This window comes from Oryza sativa, chromosome 8 (genome assembly GCF_034140825.1).
Source record: "Oryza sativa Japonica Group chromosome 8, ASM3414082v1".
Lineage (NCBI taxonomy): Eukaryota > Viridiplantae > Streptophyta > Magnoliopsida > Poales > Poaceae > Oryza > Oryza sativa.
This window is the reverse complement of record NC_089042.1, coordinates 8261162-8281463: the sequence shown is the minus strand read 5'-3', so window position 1 is coordinate 8281463 and position 20302 is coordinate 8261162. Positions and strand designations below refer to the sequence as shown.

The 20302-nt window shown below is 41.0% G+C and overlaps 1 protein-coding gene across 1 annotated transcript; it reads right to left on the bottom strand.

The window, feature by feature from the left end:
• Window positions 1-9308: 9308 nt before the first annotated feature.
• Window positions 9309-12219, bottom strand: LOC9268184 (uncharacterized). Its single transcript, XM_015793742.3, has 7 exons — window positions 11962-12219; window positions 11721-11804; window positions 10842-10958; window positions 10358-10453; window positions 10217-10276; window positions 9876-10139; window positions 9309-9781 (listed from the first exon to the last, which is right to left on the bottom strand). Exons 1-7 carry the CDS (start codon window positions 12217-12219, stop codon window positions 9599-9601), a joined length of 1062 nt encoding a protein of 353 aa, XP_015649228.1. The 3' UTR covers window positions 9309-9598.
• Window positions 12220-20302: the final 8083 nt, after the last annotated feature.

The window sequence follows — 20302 nt, the reverse complement described above, 5'->3', positions numbered from 1 at the left end:
TTATATTAGTTATTAACAATAAATAAAACTGGTTTGTCATACTATATTAAAAGAGAAATAAATATGAGATTGTAGATGAAATATGATATCCCGCACTTTGATTATATGGATGAATATATATTAATTATTATAAATATGATGGATATATATATATGTTAAAAATATTATGAAAAATAATGTGAAGGAAGATGATTGGATGTTGATTTGTAGAATTCAATAAATTATAGATAATGTTGCATGCTTGCATAAGTTTTGTATGCAATTATTGTTAGTGGATGATGAGGTGGCATATTTGCATGTTGAACTTTTAAAATTAGTGGGTTATATCTATACAGAAAGATAGGATTTGAGAGCCAATTGGACTGCTTGCATCTAGGCCCTTGCGCCTGCGGCTTTTGCACCATTGTGCATTGCCTACTGACTAATCAGTAATCACACCTCGCTGGAGAATAAGGAAAAATTTTAAAATGAAAGTAAAGAATTAGAAATAATTTTGTAGAAATCTTAAGATGAATATGACATACTGTGGGTTAAATTGGCCTGACCACATTGGTGTCCTATATTTGTAGAAGACTGCAGTGTACGGGTGGACACTGAACTCTCAAAAGATAAGTGCCCTATATAACAACCCAGGAGGAACCTAGCTAGATGATATATATATCCGCATAAGTTAATTTAAGATCGCCCGTGCACTTTACTCTTTATAGAAAATAAAAACATTAAATAACAGAAATAAAGTAAAAGATTGGATCAAACTTTTGTGATATTGAGAACTTATTTTTTAGAATATGTATTATCAGGCAACACTACAAGTTCTAAGGAATTATGTGCAAAAATTTTAGGATTGATGAAGATCGCTGCAATTTTGGAAAACATACATTTTCTCTTTTTTCCCCAATAGCACACGTAATCATTTGTTGAAGTTAAACAGTGCAGCTTAAAACAAACAAAATCATTAAGAATCATAGATTACTATCCTAATTCTATTTTGATTCGTCTCAACCTTCGACAAACACATCCCTCATTTATTCATCTAGGTGTCCTTTTGAAAGTATTATTTCTATGGGAATATAAATAAACTAAGTCGTGTAGTTTCTTTCTTTTTCGCAAATTTTCTACGTTCGAGATGAAGCTTCTGGCCAACTCTAGCTGTGTGAAGCCTGTGTACCCATCTCCTTCTAACGAACTCAGCCTAATCCTATGGGTGTCTAAGGCTTTGTTGCCCACTTTGCCCTTTGTTGGGTATATATTTTGGGACCGTTAAGATTGTAGCTAAAATAAACTTTAACAAATTTTAGCAATGCCATAATTTTAGTAATATTACCAACTTATCAAAATTTTGGCAGGATTTCTTATATATTTATCAAAGTTTAGCAAGAAATTAAATGCATATATAATTTTGAGAACTTTACTTAAAAAATTAAAAAATTGTATGGTTTGAAATGGCATTAATTTGAACATTTTTTTGTTAGGCCTGTATAGTTTGTTTCAGTTTTTTTTTACCGAAAATTTGTTTCGAATTTGATATTAACTTTCGGTTTAGAATGCGGCAGGATTATAGTCTTTGCTAACTAGCCCAAATATGACAATGTAAATAATAAGGTACTTATGGCTTATATCAACGTTTTTATTTGCTTATTGCAGTAAGGTTTTGGATACAGTATCAAATATTTATCTGTTCGATGTAATGTATACATGTAAATTTTCCATTACATGAAAATGTATATTATAAATTTCTTACTAACAAGCGGTCAGGGCAAAAGGTCTGAAATCAGATAGGCATAAGAACTTGGAAGGGCGAAAAGGTAAATAGTTTAGGGCGTACTCCCTCCGGTTCTATAATAATTGACGTTTTGAACAAGGTTAAGGCTAAACTTTTATAACTTTGACCATCAATAACTTTAAAAATATTTAGTTTAAAAAGACTAGAACAACATATATAAATTTATCTTTCAAAGCAATATAATAAAAGTAAACATGCATTTATTTATTGTATATATTATAATAGAAAAATAAGGTCAAAGAAATATTTATAGACCGTGTTATTATTTAAAACGTCAATTAAAATGAAACCGGAGGGAGTACCTAGTATTGCACAAATTTGTTTTAAGATTTATATTACGTCAAATTGTCAATGCCAACCATTCCGTAACTGTCTTCATCTCTTTGATTAGGAATGACACCACATCTCTTGATCAAGTTGCGACATGGTTACGCATTTTCTTTATAGAGTCAACAACATCAAGAGAATAGTAATAATTTGTCATCAAAGAGATGCAAATACTTTTTGTTTGCCATGCATGATTCGAGAAGTGTATCTCGATCGCTCTTCATTGTACCTGCCGTGACTTGGTCCAAGCCACATCAGCGACTACATATCCGTACATCATCTCTCATGCATCGATGCAAATACTACAGATAAATTATTTTTCATACGGGAGAGATGTTTATAAAAGGATGATGAAATAATTTGAAGATAAACTAGAATCCGGGAGTCGGGCATGCGCGGAGCTACAGCACGAAGGAACGAAATGAGCGGTGACACGGGCGTCTGATTCACTGCTACAATGATGATTTTTCTGTACGAGACATTATGATTTTTTAAATGGATCATAACTATAACTAGGGGCGTCAGTAAAAATCGAACGGTATTTTTGCGGACGGCTTCTTAAAACGCCCGTATAGAAAAATCGATTTTCTTATACAGGCCTCTTTGCATGTGGCTCACTTAACCGCCCGCATGGAAAAATCGATTTTTTTTATACGGGCATATTAAGGAGTCGTATCAAAAAATAAAATTTAAAAAATTTGAAACTAGTTTATCTCACTCATATGAACTTTAAATTGGATAATTCTTTTTCCTAAATGTTTCTAAAATCATGCTCTATCATGTTGCTGTGTTCTTACTGCTATTATTTTTGCCATTTTTTAAACTTTGTTTTATCAATTAAAAATTTGAATTTTAAAACTTCAAATAGTATTTTAAAGCAGTAAATGATTTCAGCTGAAAAAATCATCAATAACAAAGTTGTATAACTCATCAAGATATATAACTTCTATTTTAGTCATTTCTTCATCCGACAAATAGTTTTATAAACTATAAGAGAGATATGTAAATTTTGTGAAAATGTTACTATCACTTTGTCGGATGAAGAAATAATCTTGATGAGTTATACCACTTTGTTATTGATGACTTTTTCAGTTGAATTTATTTAGTACTTGTAATAAATGTTGTTTGATATTGTTATAATTTAAAATCCAAATTCAAACTGTTTAAACAAAGTCATATAGAAAAATAACCAAAACAAAAGTTATACATCTTGATAAGTTATACAACTTTATTGTTGATAATTTTTCCATGTAAAATCATTCACTACCTGAAAAATTATTTTAATTTCTTATATTTTAAAATTTAAATTTTATATAGTTCAATCAAACTCGGATGGAGAAATGACCAAAATAAAATTGGTATATCTCAATGAGTTCTACAACTTTTTTTTACAACTTTTTTCACACGAGTTCATTTAGTATGATAAAATTCTATTCGAAGTTTCAATATTTTAAAATTAATTTTTCCCTCCTCCCTTCAAATTATTTCATCTCCTCTTCTCTCTCCCCTCCTCTCCTGATATTTTAACTTTCCCCATCCTTATCCTATTCCTCTCCTCTCCTCTCCTCTCAGCCTCTCACTCTTTCCTTCTCTCCTCTCTCTCTCTTACCGACGGCGAGGCACGGATGGGGAGGGGCGGCTGCTGCGCGGTACGGTGAGCGGGAGCGGCGCGTCAGCGGTGGGCTCGGCACCGGCGGCAGCGGCCTCCCTTCCCCGACCTCCCATCCGGTCCGGCAGTGGCGGGCTCGGCAACAGCGGTGGCCTCCCTTCACCGACCTCCCATGCGCGGCAGCGACCTCCCTTCCACGACGGCGGTGGGCAATGCGACAACGACAGCGGTGAGCGGCGGGTCTGGACGACGGGCATGCAGCGGGCTCAGCACAGGCAGCGGCGGCCTCTCTTCCCCGACCTCCCATCCGGCGCGGCAGCGGCGGGCTCAGCAACGGCGGCGACCTCCCTTCACCGACCTCCCATGCGCGACGGCGGCGCGGCGGCGGATCTGGACGGCAGTGGCGCCTCCCCCCCCCCCCTCAACGCCGCCGTGGCGGCCTCCTCGGGCGGCGCTGCCCCGCGCCGATTTGGTGCTGCCGACGACAGCGGGCGGCGGGGGCGACGGATCCGGCGACGGGCTAGGGTTTGGGGGTTTTTTGGATTTTATTTTTTTGTTGCCGAATTTATTTTTGCATGCGGCCGGTATATGCGATTGCATGGATTTTCGCATGCGGTTACGCCAAAGAGCGATTTTTGCAGAAGAGCTCGCCCATGCGGTTGCACCAACCAACCGCATGAAAAGATCCTTCTAGCTCGCATGCAAAAACACTTTTTTAGTAGTGATTGTACGATTATTAACAAAAAGATAAATGTTAAAATTATCCCTAACCATAAATTAGCAAAATACTAATGCGTTTTTACAAAGCAACGGCTCACGCGATCAGAATCCTATAAATAGATAGCACCCTAGACTGTATGATTTTTTTTTTAAAATCAGATCAAATATATTGACCCGGCTTCTGGAGATAGCCTAAACACACAACACACACAGAGTCTTTACAAAAAGATACTCCCTCCGTCCCATAATATAGCAACCTATCCCATAATGTAGTAACCATAATAGGTTGCTACATTATAGGACGAAGGGAGTAAACTGGAAGCAAGCTAAACTGGCTGGGATTTTCAGCTTACAAACATTCGGCATAGCAGGAAAACAGAAACCCACAACAACACACACCACACACGATGGTCGATTGGGAGCATTCACAGAGTTGCAGGCAAAGTTCTAACTCTAAGTTGATTAAACTTCTCCAGAATCGCCTCATACCACCCTCCCAGCACTGCTTGCTCCTCATTTCCTAGCAGGACGCCCCATTTCGGCGCAAAAGACAAAGCTTCGTAAACAGTCTGCAAAGGAGAGGAAACCAAAGTATTCTCAGACACCCAATCATTCCTAATTATCCACAAAGCCCAACAGACACCCTAGCAGAAAAATCCAAAGCCTGTGTTCCTTTTTTTTTCTCCCATAACCTAACCCAATCCCAAAAATTAGAAGGATGAGTCTGAAGATTCAAAGCCTCTTTGATTACACACCAATCAAAAACTGCCAGAGGGAAAAAAAAAGAACATGACTGTTAGTTTCAATTTTGCCCCATAATTTACAGAATTTATCACCCCCTTTCCAAGTCCTCTTTACTAGTTGCTCTGCATAGGGTAACCTCCCCTTCCCAACCAGGAAAAGAAAATGTTTGATTTTGAGAGGGAGCTTGCATTTCTAGATTTCCCATAAATCCACATCTCTTATACCCCCAAAAGTCAAAATCCTGTACATAGACCTGGTAGAAAAAACTTTTATCTTACTATGGGGCCAAACAATTTGGTCTTCTCCTTCATCTAGACAAATCCCCTGAATAAGTTGCGCTCAGCTTCTCTCTGGGAATTTAGATTTCTTCTAAACTCTAGATCCCAATCTCCTCCATTGAACACTTCACTCACCAGAGCCCCTTGTTGATAGCTAATCTCAAAAAGATCAGGGAACCTAATTTTTAGTGGAATATCTCCACACCACACATCTTTCCAGAAAAAAACATGATCTCCCTTATGAACCTGTTTCTCCACAAGTCTTTCAACCCAAGTCTTACAATGGTGTAACTCTTTCTAAAACTGAGAGCCCCCTATGGAAGAACTACTGAGAGCCCCCAAGCATTGTTCAAATACTTATCTGGAGACCCATTTTCCAACTTGATGATCCATTTACTCAAAAGGCAGATATTCATAACCCTGGTGTCTAAGAACCCCATTCCACCATAATCTTTAGGTCTGCAGAGAGCTTCCCACTTGATTGATGAGGACACAACTAGCTCGGATATAACCATGATTACCTTATGTATTATTCCACTAAAGGTGCATATGTTCTATATTAGATTTACTTGTTATATAATTGAGCAAACGTTGCTACACAATGAGTTTTGTGTGTTTTCGTTTGCAGAGGTACTTGCTTGGGCGAAAGAAAAGAAACCAAGTCGACTTCGAGTGCAATTCGGAGTCCAGGACTAGTTTGCACTGAAACGGACACCCAGGTCGCATACGTGCTTGGATTGGGGCATTCTTTATATGGATGGAAAGCTAAGAAGATAACCTTTCTAATGGTTTTGGTCACACGTCCAAATTCTTTCCGAGTCAACGGTAATCGACCGAACAAGTTGACGTCTAGAATCTGTCATGGTGCTGCATCATCGTATTTGGGTCTTTGGGCCATGTATCGTGTTAGAGGCCATTAGTGCTCGTCAAGGGTTGGTTGCACGACCCTAAACTCTATATATCATTACTCGTCATCATCTTTATGGTTTGGGTTTTGCTTAGATTATTCTGTCGAGAACAGTTTCGGCGCTAGATCGGTTTGTAAGACCCCAACTTGTGAGCTTAATCATTCATCTGCAATTTTGGTTGTATTCTACCTTGTTCTTGTTTGTTTTCTTTGATTCGCAAACAGGGATTAGCCTTCTCGGCGAGGTCATCCGTGTTTCGACACGGGTGATAACCAGAGGAGACGTGGTGCTGCGATTGCGGGGCTCAAGAGCGTGTTCGTTCAAGAAGCCGGATCGATTTGTATCGCGACTCCGCCCAAATCGTTGGTTATTAGAACCTTTTGGATGATCGGGAACCCTAGTCCACATCATTGATCATATGATACTTGTTTTTTTCACTCAGGCCTTGCCAGTAAAAATTGCTCCTAGCAGTTCCCATTTTGTGATGAAAACCCTTAGGTAACCAGTAGAAACACATGGTATACATTGGTATACTAGACAAGTAAGAGTTGATCTTAATCCCCCTTCCCCCATAGGTGAGATAACCACTTTTCCAAGATTGTAACCTTTTTTTCCACTTTCTGAGTGACAAGCAAAATCCCTCAAACCAAGTTTTCCTGCATGCATAGGCAGACCTAGGTAAGTGACAGGAAGCTTGTGCACTTTACAATTCAACATATCAGCAAATTTCAGCTCTTCCCCTTTATTCATACCAAAACCATACATTTCACTCTTCTGATAATTAATTTTCATCCCCGACATTTATTCAAAGCAGAATAGAAGGAATTTAAGCACTAACACATTGTGATCCCCAGCCTTCACAAATAAGATGGTGTCATCAGCGTATTGAAGGTGAGTAATCCCCCTTCCACCAAATTAGGAACCAAACCATGCGTTACGACAGAAAAAGGCTAATAAAGTGACGTTGATTCTGATGCTACCTTTTTCACCTTCTTTCTTTTCCCTCGAATGGCCTGGTCAGAAAGTAGTACAATCTATTATTAGTTCATAGGAACAAATTGAACTTAATTAGATAATATAGGCTTTGCTTAGATTCAAAAAATTTTAGCCAAAAATATCATATCAAATGTTGGACACATGCATGGAGCATTAAATGTGGACAAAATCAATTGCACAGTTTGCATTTAAATTGCGAGACGAATCTTTTGAGTCTAATTATACCATGATTTGACAATGTGTTGCTACAGTAAACATTGGCTAAAGATGGATTAATTAGGCTTAATAAATTCGTCTCGCAGTTTACATGTGGAATCTGTAATTTGTTTTGTTATTAGTCTGCATTTAATACTTCAAATGTGTGTCCGTATACTTTAAAAACTTTACACCCAAAGAACTAAACACACCCATAGTAAGATTTTGAACCAAAAAGTGTAACCATAATATACTCTTTAAAATACTCAGAAATCTCATTGCCGATGTACTCAGATTTTGATAGATAAGTCGTTACCTGTGATGGGCCATGTCCCTTAAGTCTCATCTGAAACTTAGCCCGTTAGAGATGAGGTTATCCATGATGAAAAACTTCGACTCGTTATCGATGGGCTGTCACATATGTGATGACCCACCTAAACCTGGAGGGCTGTGCAGTAACGCGTCTCTTCCTCTCCCCAGCGCCCCAGATCTAGCCCTGCCGCTGCCAGAGCTGACCGGCGTTTGTGCGGCGGCTAGGACGGCGGTGGTGGGGAGGTGGGAGGCGGAGGTGCGGCGGTGGCGGCCTGAGGCAGCCGGGCCCGTGCCTAGCCGTGTGAGTTGGGGACGGCTGGAGGTGGTCGGAAGGGCGGAGGGGAGCGGCAAGACGTCGGCGAGGGAGGCCCTCGGGGGCGGCGGTGCTCGGCGGTGCCCCAGTGGTGGCGGTGGCCCTAGGGGCGGCGGCTGCCCAAGACGGCGGGGGCTCCCGGCGGCGCCGGCCACCCAGGACGGCAGGGGCTCCAGGCAGCGCTAGAGGCCTAGGATGGTGGCGGCTCCTGCCGGTGCCAACGGCCCTAGAGGCTGCGGTGGTTCAAGACGGCGGCGGCTCCCGTCGACGCCAGCGGCCGGCGGCGACTCCCGTCGGCGCCAGCGGCCCTAGGGGCTGCGACGGAGGACGGCGGCGGCTCCCGTTGGCGCTGGGGGCCGATCTTGTCGGTTCGTGTATGGTTGGCTAGTTCCGGCTAAACAACGAATGACGATGGTTGAAAATGGGCTAACTGGTGGCGCGTGACGTCAGCTTACCTAAAATGGATAAAGATGGCACCAATGGAGGTTTGCATCGACGGCGCACTAGGGGCGGCGACGACTAGACGACTTCCACTCGCCAAATCTAGCCGTTTCGGGAGAATATGGGGTGACGTAGAGAAGCATGGATGTGCCGAGGTTGTTTGGTTTTCTTTTCTTTTTTTGGTTATGTGTTCTCCTCCTTGTTGAGATATGAGTCGAAGTACTCGTGTATTTTTTGGCTGTGTATATCCTTCGTGGATATAGAGGCCAGATTATTGAAAATCCATTATCTAAAAAAACATATGTGATGACCTGATGTAGTGAGGATATGTGGGAATTTGTGACCGGAACAAAATGAATGTTTACATGAATAGAGAGTAAGAAAATAAGCAAGAAGTCTAACCCCTTGACTTTGTTTGTTTCCTGTGATGCTATCGAAGGGCTCCTTTTATCTTTCCTATATTTTTTTTAAGGATTAGAAAAACGTGCCACTTAATTCCTGTATCTTTTTTCTATTATGCGTTTCAAAGAGTCCTTAATACGCTAAGAGATGTGTTGAACCTTCTTGAGACAGGCAAACAAGTCCGCACCTTTTCGTAGGATGTTATGTATATGAATCTCATTCGTGCTACTTATTTAGCATATTGTTTCTGGATTATAGTATACTTGAGGAATTACTTAGCTTGATCGAAAAGGGATGGCTCAATCCATCATTTTATTATTATTATATTCATGTACATTTCTCAAAGAAAGATAAAGCAACTCATCAACTGCCAGAATAAGCAAGTAGATCAGATTTTATACAGAAAATCAGCAAGCACAAAATACACTACTCCATGTTACAGTTTGCTTCACTAAGCGAAATACCATCACTTCACAGTATGATACAGTTACTTCTCAAACTACTTGGGTGATCAGCCTAAGCACTTCACAGTATGATACAGTTACTTCTCAAACTACTTGGGTGATCAGCCTAAGGTCTTGTAAATGATACCCTAGCATCTTCCTCAACCTCTAGTTCAGCTTCATGCCATTCTTCCACGTATCCTCTAATCCGCTCATTTCGGAGCACGGTAGAAGAGACTGGCTGGCACGTTACTGGGCAGATGTGTCCATGCTTATCAAACCAAGCCCGTACGCAGTGACGGTCCATAGTCTACAAATATTACATACACATGCCATTCATTCACTCTATCCACAAAAATTGCAAATAGAAAAGGAACAAAGAGGGGGAAAAGCCCATTAATTACCTTTCCTGTTGCAATCATAACAGGGTCAACCATAACATTGCCGCACAAGGGGCAAACAAGGTTTTGCGGGATCTCGAAACCTTCCAGCTTGCCCTTGGCCTTTCGATCCTCAGTGAACAAACTAGAGCAGATAAGATTTGGCTTTCGACCATGCTTATGAGCTGCAACTAGGATCATCTTGTAATGGGTTCGGGATGATATTTTCTCTGAATTCTGCAGGGGCCTCAACTTGCGCACAAGCCTAATATCATCCCACACCTTCCTCTAAAATCAAATGCACATAACCAAAGATAAGGACATTATAAAACCAAGAGCAATTAGTTGAAGCCATATTTCTTTACCGATTCAATTGATTGGTCAGCGTCTCCAAGGATTTCAGCAAATAAGGGGTACCAAATTTCCTGTACATTTTATTCAAGATAAATTGTCGGTAAGACACCCAAATTAAACCTAAATGAAATATTTATATAATAGTTACTTACATCATTTTTCAGTGACCACATAAGTGTGAATTCATTACATGCCACATACGGTGGTCCAAACCTGGGTCTTTCTACAACAAGAAGTCCATCTATTTCCTACAAGTATTGGTGACAGCCTTGTAGTTAGATTGGCAAGAAGTAAACACAAAAAAAGGCACACTTATGGGTATTGTGGAAGCATTTACTGTAGAAACAGAAAGTCGAATTATCCCTAACATGACTAATGATTTCGACTCAACATTAGAGTGCAGCATAATTTGAACTAAGATATCTGTGCTCAATTACACTAAATCATCGAAGATTTCACAGGAACAAATAGGAACACGAAAGCTAATATCGCAGTTCAACATTTCCAACACGCAAATTGGCACCTAAGCAGGGATGCAAGATTTTCCATGGTTTCTCACAAGAACAGCATCCTGAGAACAAATTTTGGCGCAAGAATGCTCAGCCAGCCAAGAATGGCAAATAAACTTCTGCTTACCTCTTTGTTGATACAGCCAAGAGCGCTGGTCCGGTGTGACTTGTTTATTGTGGAAACGGGCGTCACCTGCTCCTTCCGAAGTCTGGGATCATCCCAAGGTAGCTTCTTGGACATGACCTACTCAGAGAAACCAAGAAACGCTCAAGAACAAGCTCCCAAAACTCCAAGATTCCAAAACATGCGATGGCGCCAGTGATGCAATCCCAATCCCCAAGTACATCTGGATGATTCAGTTACAATGAAAGCAAAATCACCACATTAAATTCCCCACATTTTTACAGTTTGATTAAAATGAACCACATTAAACAGCAAAAATCAGATTAACGAAAGTGTCAAGCAATTTTGACAGAAAACTAGAAAGCCGTTCCTGTATCAAAGTACGTCTAGATGAACCAATCGAACATCACCCAATAAATTCCCCACATTTTTACAGTTTGATTAAAATGAACCACATTAAACAGCAAAATCAGAATAACAAAAGCAGGAGCAAATAAGTCTAAAATAATTTTGACAGAAAACAAGAAAGCAGTTCCCTGAATCAAAGTTCCACAGAACATAGCCGAATTGCCCCCCTAACAATTGCCTAGTTGCCACATCATTCCAACCAACCAATATTTCTTCGCTGAAGCACAACTGAATGAAACAGGTGGGTAAATAGAAATCAAGAAAGCAAAAAGATCCTAAGTTCCACATTCCTACACAAGAACAGCATCTAAGTGACAGGATTGAACCTATGAAATCGATGATGCAATATGATCCCAAGAATTTTCACAAGAAGGAGATGATCCAAATCCAAAATTCCCCAACACAGAAGATGACACAAGAATGCCCAGCCCCGGCCAGACCAGTCAAGAATGACAAGCAAAACTTTCTCCTCACCTCCTCCTTGGCGTGGCCATGATACGCAACACGAACGCTCCTCCTCCTGAGGAAATCAGATTTCCTCTCCTCGTCCCTCTCCGCCTTCAGGGAAACCAAGAAATGCTCAAGAACAAACCCCACCAAAACCCCCCCAAGAAAACCTCCAAGGTGACAAACAAGAACGCCATGACGGCGAAAAACGGAAAGATCGGAGCCAGCCAACCATCACTTGCTCCCGATCATCAGAGGCTCCCGATACCTTCTCCTTCTTCTTCCCCTTCTGGCCGACCGCCGCAGCGGCGGGGCTCCATCCGTCGGCCCCGCGGCCTCCTCCGTCTCCGGGCTGCTGGGGGAGGCGGCTCCCGACGGACGAGGGAGGCGGGGAGACATCGGCGGCGGCCTCGGGCGGCGCGGCGATCGAGGTGGGGGCGGCGCTGGAGATGGAGTCCTCCTGGGCGAGATGGGGCTCGTGCTGCCCATGTACATTGGCTTGTGCGGGGCCGGACGCGGGCGACATCGAAGCGGGTAGAGCGGCAAGGGCTAAATTGCTAATTCCGATGATTCGAGGGGGCGGAGGCGAAATGTTTGGAGGGTTTCGTTGTTAATTCCAGGAATTGCAGGATGCTATTTATAAAGGTAACATTAGTGTACGCAGTTGGCAGTTTGCTACGGAGTAGATTCGAGAAGATGGGGTTATTTTTGCAGTTTAGTCCTTCCCTTTTTCTTCAACTAAAGTAATTTAATCCGATGTGCCCGTAACTCTTCTTTTTTTTCTCACATTTACTGGTTTTTGAAACTGATAAAGGTGGATATTAAGTTGAACACGTAAAATTAGAAAGCTATTAGCACATAATTAATTATGTTTTTATTATTACAAACTTAAAGGAAATTGTTATATTTGATATTTAAAGAAATTTATATGTACAAAGTTTTCGAACAGAACACACCGTTTACTTATTTGAAAAACGTGCTAACAGAACCAAAGTAAAATCTGAATCTTAAAGAACAGTGTTAAGCTGGCCATAGTGAATTATCTTCTTTTCAAAATATTTTTTTAAGGCAACCTCGACAGCAAAGATATGTGTTCTTCCTCAAGTTTTTCCAACTCAACTATCTCATTTTCTGCGCGCACGCTTTTCAAACTGCTAAACGGTATGTTTTTTAAAAAAATTTATGATACTCGTTATTGCAGGATTATAACGAGTATCATAACGACTATCAGTTTCTACAAGAGGCATGTTATCTATAATATTATATTATAGAGATCGACAAGTATGTGTTAAATTATCTTCCTCACATTATTTTTTCATTATTTAAACTTTCATCATTTCAATAATATTTAACATATACTCATCCATTAATCCGCAGCAAAGCGCGGGGTATTACTGTTGACGTTTGATGTCGCGATTCCGGTATTTGCATAGTATGAGGATCGTTGGTACTATAATATATGCAAGATTGTAGTAAAAGAGACAGAGACGAGGATTTTTATACAGGTTCGGGCCCCTGAATTGTTAGGTAATAACTCTACATCCTGTTGGCCGAAACCGGTGTTGCTTTTTATTCATCTGGATCACACAAGTACAATTAATATTTGGGGTAGCCTATCTAACTGTTGTCGACATGGCGGTCTGAAGGTCTGACTCCTACTCGACAACAGAGTAGCCTTCTTCCTCGAATCCGCATCCGGCGAGATCAGAGATAGCGTTATATCTCTCCTGACGGTATCCGTAGGCACCGTAGGGGACTAGCCATGCCTATCTCTGAAGTCGATATCTGGTATCTTGTCTTGGCGTATGTTGGCTTGTACATTGATCTTCTATTGTTCCGTGTCCCCTCTCCTCCTAGGGGCCTTGTATTTATACCCATAGGTATCCCCTTGTCCAACTAGAACTAGGGAAACCAATATGGATACAATCCGAGTAGTCCTTGTCGTTTCCATGTAGAACTCTAGTCATCCTTCCTTATGCGGAACTCCTTCTATATCCGAAGGTTGTTTTCGTATAAGACATGGTATGTGGTGGGTCCTGCCGAGATTTAGTCAACTACTACTAGGTATATGGTATCCATAACCCTGACAATTACCTAGCTAATATTGGTTGCAACACCAACAATTATTACATAAAACATTGAGCCCTACTGATTGAAACATAAAAAAAAATCATAAAATCAAAACTTAAAATGAGAAATAGAGTCATGTTCTACATCGAATTTCAACAGACGGGAAAATAGGGATATATTAATTACTTGCACTATGTTTGTTACTTTTTTTCAAATAAGGTTGATTCTTAAATGATTGTCACTATGTTTTTATACTAAGATAATTTTTGTCAACGTGTTTGAAACTGATGAAAATAAAGATTAAGTTGGCGTATGTAATAAAAAATATTAATACATCATTAATTAAGTTTTAATATTACAAACTGAATAAATGAATATGTTTGATATTTTAAAATAAGTTTTATATAGAAATTAAGTTTTCATACGAAATGTATTATTTAATAGTTTGATAAGTGTGCTAATTAAAACCGAGCTAAAAACTAAATCTTAATTAGAAAAGAACGTGGCGTAAACAAAGATGATCCACACTTGGAATGCCATGTGGTGTTGACCAACTTCAGTACGTGCAAAACTATATGTATGGATGGGTTACATCCCTACCACAGGAACCGTACATATACGATTTATTTTGAGGACGTAAGGATCAGGATACGAGGATGTAAATAAAGGTGTGTGTAGCCACATGAAGTGAGATGGATTTTTAATCGATTTTGCTATATCTCACTCGAAAGATTTTTTCTTATCTCTCACTCGATTTTCTCACTCAAATTTACAGTGCATTTTCTTGTAAGTTACAGTGTAATTTATGAAACTTACACTGTAACTTTTGTAAGTTACACTGTAATTTTTGAATCTTCACATGTAAATTTTAAATTTTGTATTGGATTTGGTCTTTTTCTTGAGGATATGATAATTTAATGTTCATTATGGTGTTTCTTAATTGCTTTTTGCTTTTTATTATATCTATCGGATTTTAATACAAAGATTAAAAATCTGTGTGATACGATTATAAAAATCTTTCGAAAGATGTATAGGTACTCCCATTTTTAATAAGGTTCAGACCCCTGAGATAGGTAATTGTTGGCTAGTGTTGCCTATATATCAATCTCTCATGAATACATGGGTACAAATTAGTTACCCAAAACGCCACCGATTGAATCATTGACAACCCGATAGACATGTCTTTCGTAGTCTTCAATGATAACCATGAAAGCGAGAGACATCGACAAAGAGATGAAAAAAACAGAAAAGAGCCTAGCTAGAAAATGTTAACTCCATAGACATGCTGAAAGACAAACCCTAAAAGGCTAAAATATTGTTATTAAGCCGGCCGGAGTGAATTATCTTCTTTCAAAATACTGTTTTTCTAGCCAGCCTCGGTAGCACAGATAACTTAAGGGGACTAGCTGGGCGCAGGAGGGAATTAATGAGCGGGCAATAATAGTGAATTATCTGCCGACCTCTCTCGATCAGGTGTCGTTCGATCATGGCTAATCCAACTACCTGAGATATTCATATGGTTATAGCCAAACTTTTGCAAGCAGCTCATCTCCAATTCTACTTCACTTATACAAGACATGGAGGGGAGAACGGGAGAATGATATGCAACATGAACAAGAAAAATCTCGAAGGACCTATACATCCGATGATTCAACGAGTGCCATAGTTAATATTGGTTGATGAAACATTGAGCCCTAATAATTGAAATAGAGAAAATCATAAAATCAAAACTTAAAATGTGCAATAGAGTCATATTCTATTGAAAACATTCGCTTCTTGAATATGAAACATCGAATTTCAATGGATGGAAACCTAGGGAATATATAATTACTTGTACTGTGTAGTTTGTTTTTTCAAATAAGGTCTATTCTTAGACGATTATTACCATCTTCTTATAATAAGACAAATTTTGTCAACACACAACAAAGATGATCCACACTTGGAATGCCATGTGGTGTTGACCAACTTCGACACGCGCAAAAATATAGGAAAAAGTACGAATTACCCCCTCGAACTATCGCGGTCGACCGAATTACCCCCTAAACCATAGAACCGGACATTCTTCACCCCCAACTATGCAAACCATATGAATTACCCCCCTCGACCTAATCCAGAGTGGTTTTATCCTACGTGGCTGTGTGATGATATTTTGTACATTTTTTTTAATAAAAAAAGAAATGAGGTGTGTTAAAATATTGATCCCAGAAACGATGGTAGTAATAAAATTGATGATTAATTATCACTAATGGTGCAACCTTGACTACATGGGCACATGCACCTGTATGCACGTCTGAATATTATATGACACTTGTATAGTACTGGTTGCCTATGCTCCAGCCCAGCCGGTGTACGTGATGTACATCATGTACGCATACCCCTCACAAATGCCATATTCCAAATATAAAAGCTTGTATAAATATATGGAAGGGATCATTGATTATCTTTTATAAAATGGAAGATTAGCTCTAGATGATCGATCAATCCTACAGCTAGCCCGTTAATGGAAATAATTGTGAATTGTATCTCATCTGAATGGAAGCGTGTTGCCACAGTGTCATCATGAAATGGCAAGGTAATCACATAATAATATTTCCTAGATGATTCGAATGGAAAAGAAACAGATATAGCAACAAGTACATGGAAATACTACTCTCCGTATCACCATAGAATGGAAGCTTGAATCATCATATCACAATAAAATGGAATTATCATAATCATGATATTTGCTAAATGGAAATTTGGCTTATCGATGGAAGCAACTGGCTGGCCGTGCAGATGCCAATCCATGTATGAGCTAGCCTGTGCACCGACTTATCATCCCTACAAAAGTAGGGGTGAAAACGGTTCGGAATTTTTCCGGATTCCGGACCTGTTTTCGAAAACGGAATCAGCCGGTCGGAATTTTTTCGGAATTTCGCGGAAACGGAATCGAAAACGGAAATATTTTTTCGGAAACGGAATCGAATATGATAATATCAGTTTCCGTCGGAACTCGGAATCGGTCGGAAAAATTCCAGAAAGTTTGTCGGAATTTCCGAAGTTAAAAAGGCCCATCCAAATAGTCCATAATTCCTCCCCAAGTTCAAACAACATTTTTAAATACTAAATGATTTCAAATGAAAAAGTCATCAACAACAAAGTTGTATAACTCATCAATATCTACAACTTTTGTTTTGATCATTTTGCTATATGACTTTGTTTCTATAATTTGAATTTGAATTTCAAATTATAACAACTTCAGACAATATTTTCAAGTACTAAATGATTTCAACTGAAAAAGTCATCAATAACAAAGTGGTATAACTCATCAAGATCTATAACTTTTATTTGGGTCATTTCTTCATCCGATAAAGTGATTTATAAGATCGTTCACAAAATGTACATATCTATTATATAGTTTATAGACTATAGTAGATATATGTAAAATTTGTGAATAATATTACTATCACTTTATCGGATGAAGAAATGACCAAAATAAAAGTTATAGATATTGATGAGTTATACAACTTTATTGTTGATGACTTTTTTAGTTGAAATCATTTAGTACTTGAAAATATTGTCTGAAGTTGTTATAATTTGAAATTCAAATTCAAATTATAGAAACAAAGTCATATAGCAAAATGATCAAAACAAAAGTTGTAGATATTGATGAGTTATACAACTTTGTTGTTGATGACTTTTTCATTTGAAATCATTTAGTATTTAAAAATGTTGTTTGAAGTTGTCATAATTTGAAATTCAAATTCAAATTATTGAAACAAAGTCATATAGCAAAATGACCAAAACAAAAGTTGTTGATCTTGATAAGTTATACAACTTTGTTATTGACATTTTTTTCATTTGAAATTATTTACTACCCTAAAAAATATTTGAATTGAGAGGAAGGAGGCATTATAGACTTCTCGGCGAGGGAGGAGCAAAAGGGCTGGGCCGGCGGCCCGAAGAGGGAGGAGGGGAAGGGGAAGCCGGCCCGTGGAGGGAGAGAGAGGCTGCGGGCTACGGGCTACGGGCTAATAGTGTATACTTTATACCTTATACCATGGTATTTTGCTGTAATTTTTTTAGAATATTTGTTATACAAATTATATGAAGTTATAGAAGAATATATTTTGTTGTTGAGACTTACCAATTAGACTTCATATAATTGTGTTTTATAATGAATTGTTGACTGTTAAAACTTGAGAATTGAACTTCACAAAAGTTTGAAGCTCAGTTTGAGGGGTTTCTGTATTCCGATAAATTTTCGTTACCGTATCCACACCGGTTCGTTTTCGCTCTGTTTTCGGTTTCGATAATATTCGTTTCCGTTTTCGTTTCCGGGGTTTCCGATTCCGATTCCGATTCCGAAAAAAATATGGAAACGAAAACGATAAAGGTTGTTTCCGTCCGTTTCCGTACCGTTTTCACCCCTATACAAAAGGATGTTCATTTCATTTTACAGGGGGGGCAGCAGCAGAGAGAGTACAGAGGCACGAGCCGAGGGCCGGCCTGCAGTTCACGCCGCCGCCGCCGGCAGGCGCTGCGCCGTGCCCAGCCTTGGCAGTAGTCCATAGAGAGACATACATATAGACACAGGAGAGAAACACAGAGAAGCACAAGGACAAGGAGCGGACACGGGCTGCTCATCGGCAACCATCGCGCACGTCGTCTTGGCCGGAGTATCTCGGCGTCCGGCGGGAACACGCGTGCTCTGCGGCCGGCGACATCAGCTGCCGTATCTCGGCATCCGGCGGGAACTTGTGCGCTCGGCGGCCGGTGACGTTGGCCGCAGTGCCTCGGCGTCTGGCGAGGAGGCGCGCGGAGGAGGAGACGATCGCCGGAGCAGCGTACTCAGCCATCGCCATGAGTTTAACTTCTTAGTTTTCTTTTGTTTTCCTTCTCTTTCTGTTCAGATCATCATGCATGCACAAGATGGCGACGAGGCGAGTTTCCGGTGCTGCCCGGCCCGCTGGATATAGCGTCCTCTCCGCTTGTCGGAGGCACCGCCAGCCGGAGATCGCGTTGCTCCCTCTCGTCGGAGACGCCGGTCACCGGTGGCACAGCTACCTGCTGCCGCGACGTCCTTGCCTCGCCGGCCGCAACCTCTATCCCATGACGTCTTTACCTGGCGATGTGATGTCGTCGAGACGCTGGATCGGACGTCGTCGCCTTGCCGGTCGCGGCCTCTTCTCCGCAACATCGTTGACTTCCGCTCGCCCTCATCAAAGCTGCTATCCTCTACACACATTGTCTTGCTGCTTGAAGAGAACGCCGGCCGGAGCGCCACTACTCGGTGCCTGCAAGGCATCATCAGCTCTAGCTGTGTCCCAAACCATCTCGCTGGAGTTGCCGTGGACACCGCTGAGCCGCCTAAATCCATAGATGGCGAGGCGTTGCCAGCTAACGCTAGTCCCCATCATCATCCGCTGCCCGCCGGAGAAGGCCATTGCCAGGTCGCCAAGGTGCTAGTTGTCGATATCCGGAAGTCGTTAATATATCATCCACAAGTTCGCGATGGGTATCGTCGGACCCCTGTTGCCGGCACCTGTCATGATGCGCCCTTGCTGGGCACGGATGTCCCACTGAGACTCTACTAATCGGCCGGTGACGCCCTGCGTCACCCACGCTCGTTGTAGCCTCTACAGGTCGCCGCCAACGTCTATTGAATATCATCCTAACCGGCACTGCATATTTCCGCACATGCTCTTCATCGGCTTCGCTGCCAGCGTCACTATGCTGCCGAGGAGCTGCCGACCAAGCCATCCGAAGGTCATCATTCCCCGGAGGCTATCACGTCGTTTGCAGCCGCCGCGCTGAAATTACTCAGATGCTTGTATTGTGCATGCGCACTGTACGAATGCATGTATATGCATGCTACTGTACATTATGACAAGCAAGCAAATAAAAATGTGCATGCATGCTACCGCACATGGTGAGAAGTTAAAATGATCCTGCTCCGTACTAAACCTTCAAGCCATGACTAATTCGGCTATCATCCGTGTTGATCATTCCTACCTTTATAATCTAATTCCGACGCAATTACTATAGCATCGAGTCATCTGAGCTACACAATTCCATGCATATCTTCAACAACAATATACACCAACACGTTGTTCAAGACCGATGAGGCTGAACGGCAGGGCGGGCGGAGTCTATATGAAGACTACGTCACCAACACCTGCGCACGGACCGACGAGGCCGTGGACCACTGTCGGCGCCCGCACACATCTACTCCACCATCACCATCATGCATGGGAGAATGTGAAGCGAAGACTGACGGCGCAGTACTCCCAAGTCAAGCCACTACGATCGGAGGCGACCCAACATAATTTGGGTTTTGGCTCCGATTGTCGGCGCATATACAAGAGGGCCACCCAGTTCCTGGAACGCGTCTTATCGTTCTCAGGCTAGGCTGCGCCCCTAACATCCCCTAAAAACCGCTCAATACTAAGTATGTGCTGCAGCGATCAGAAGGCTAACTCTTGTACCATGACGATGGTCGGCCAGTGCTGTGGAGACTAGAAGGGCGATGCTACCCCATCGCCAGTGACGACAAGCTT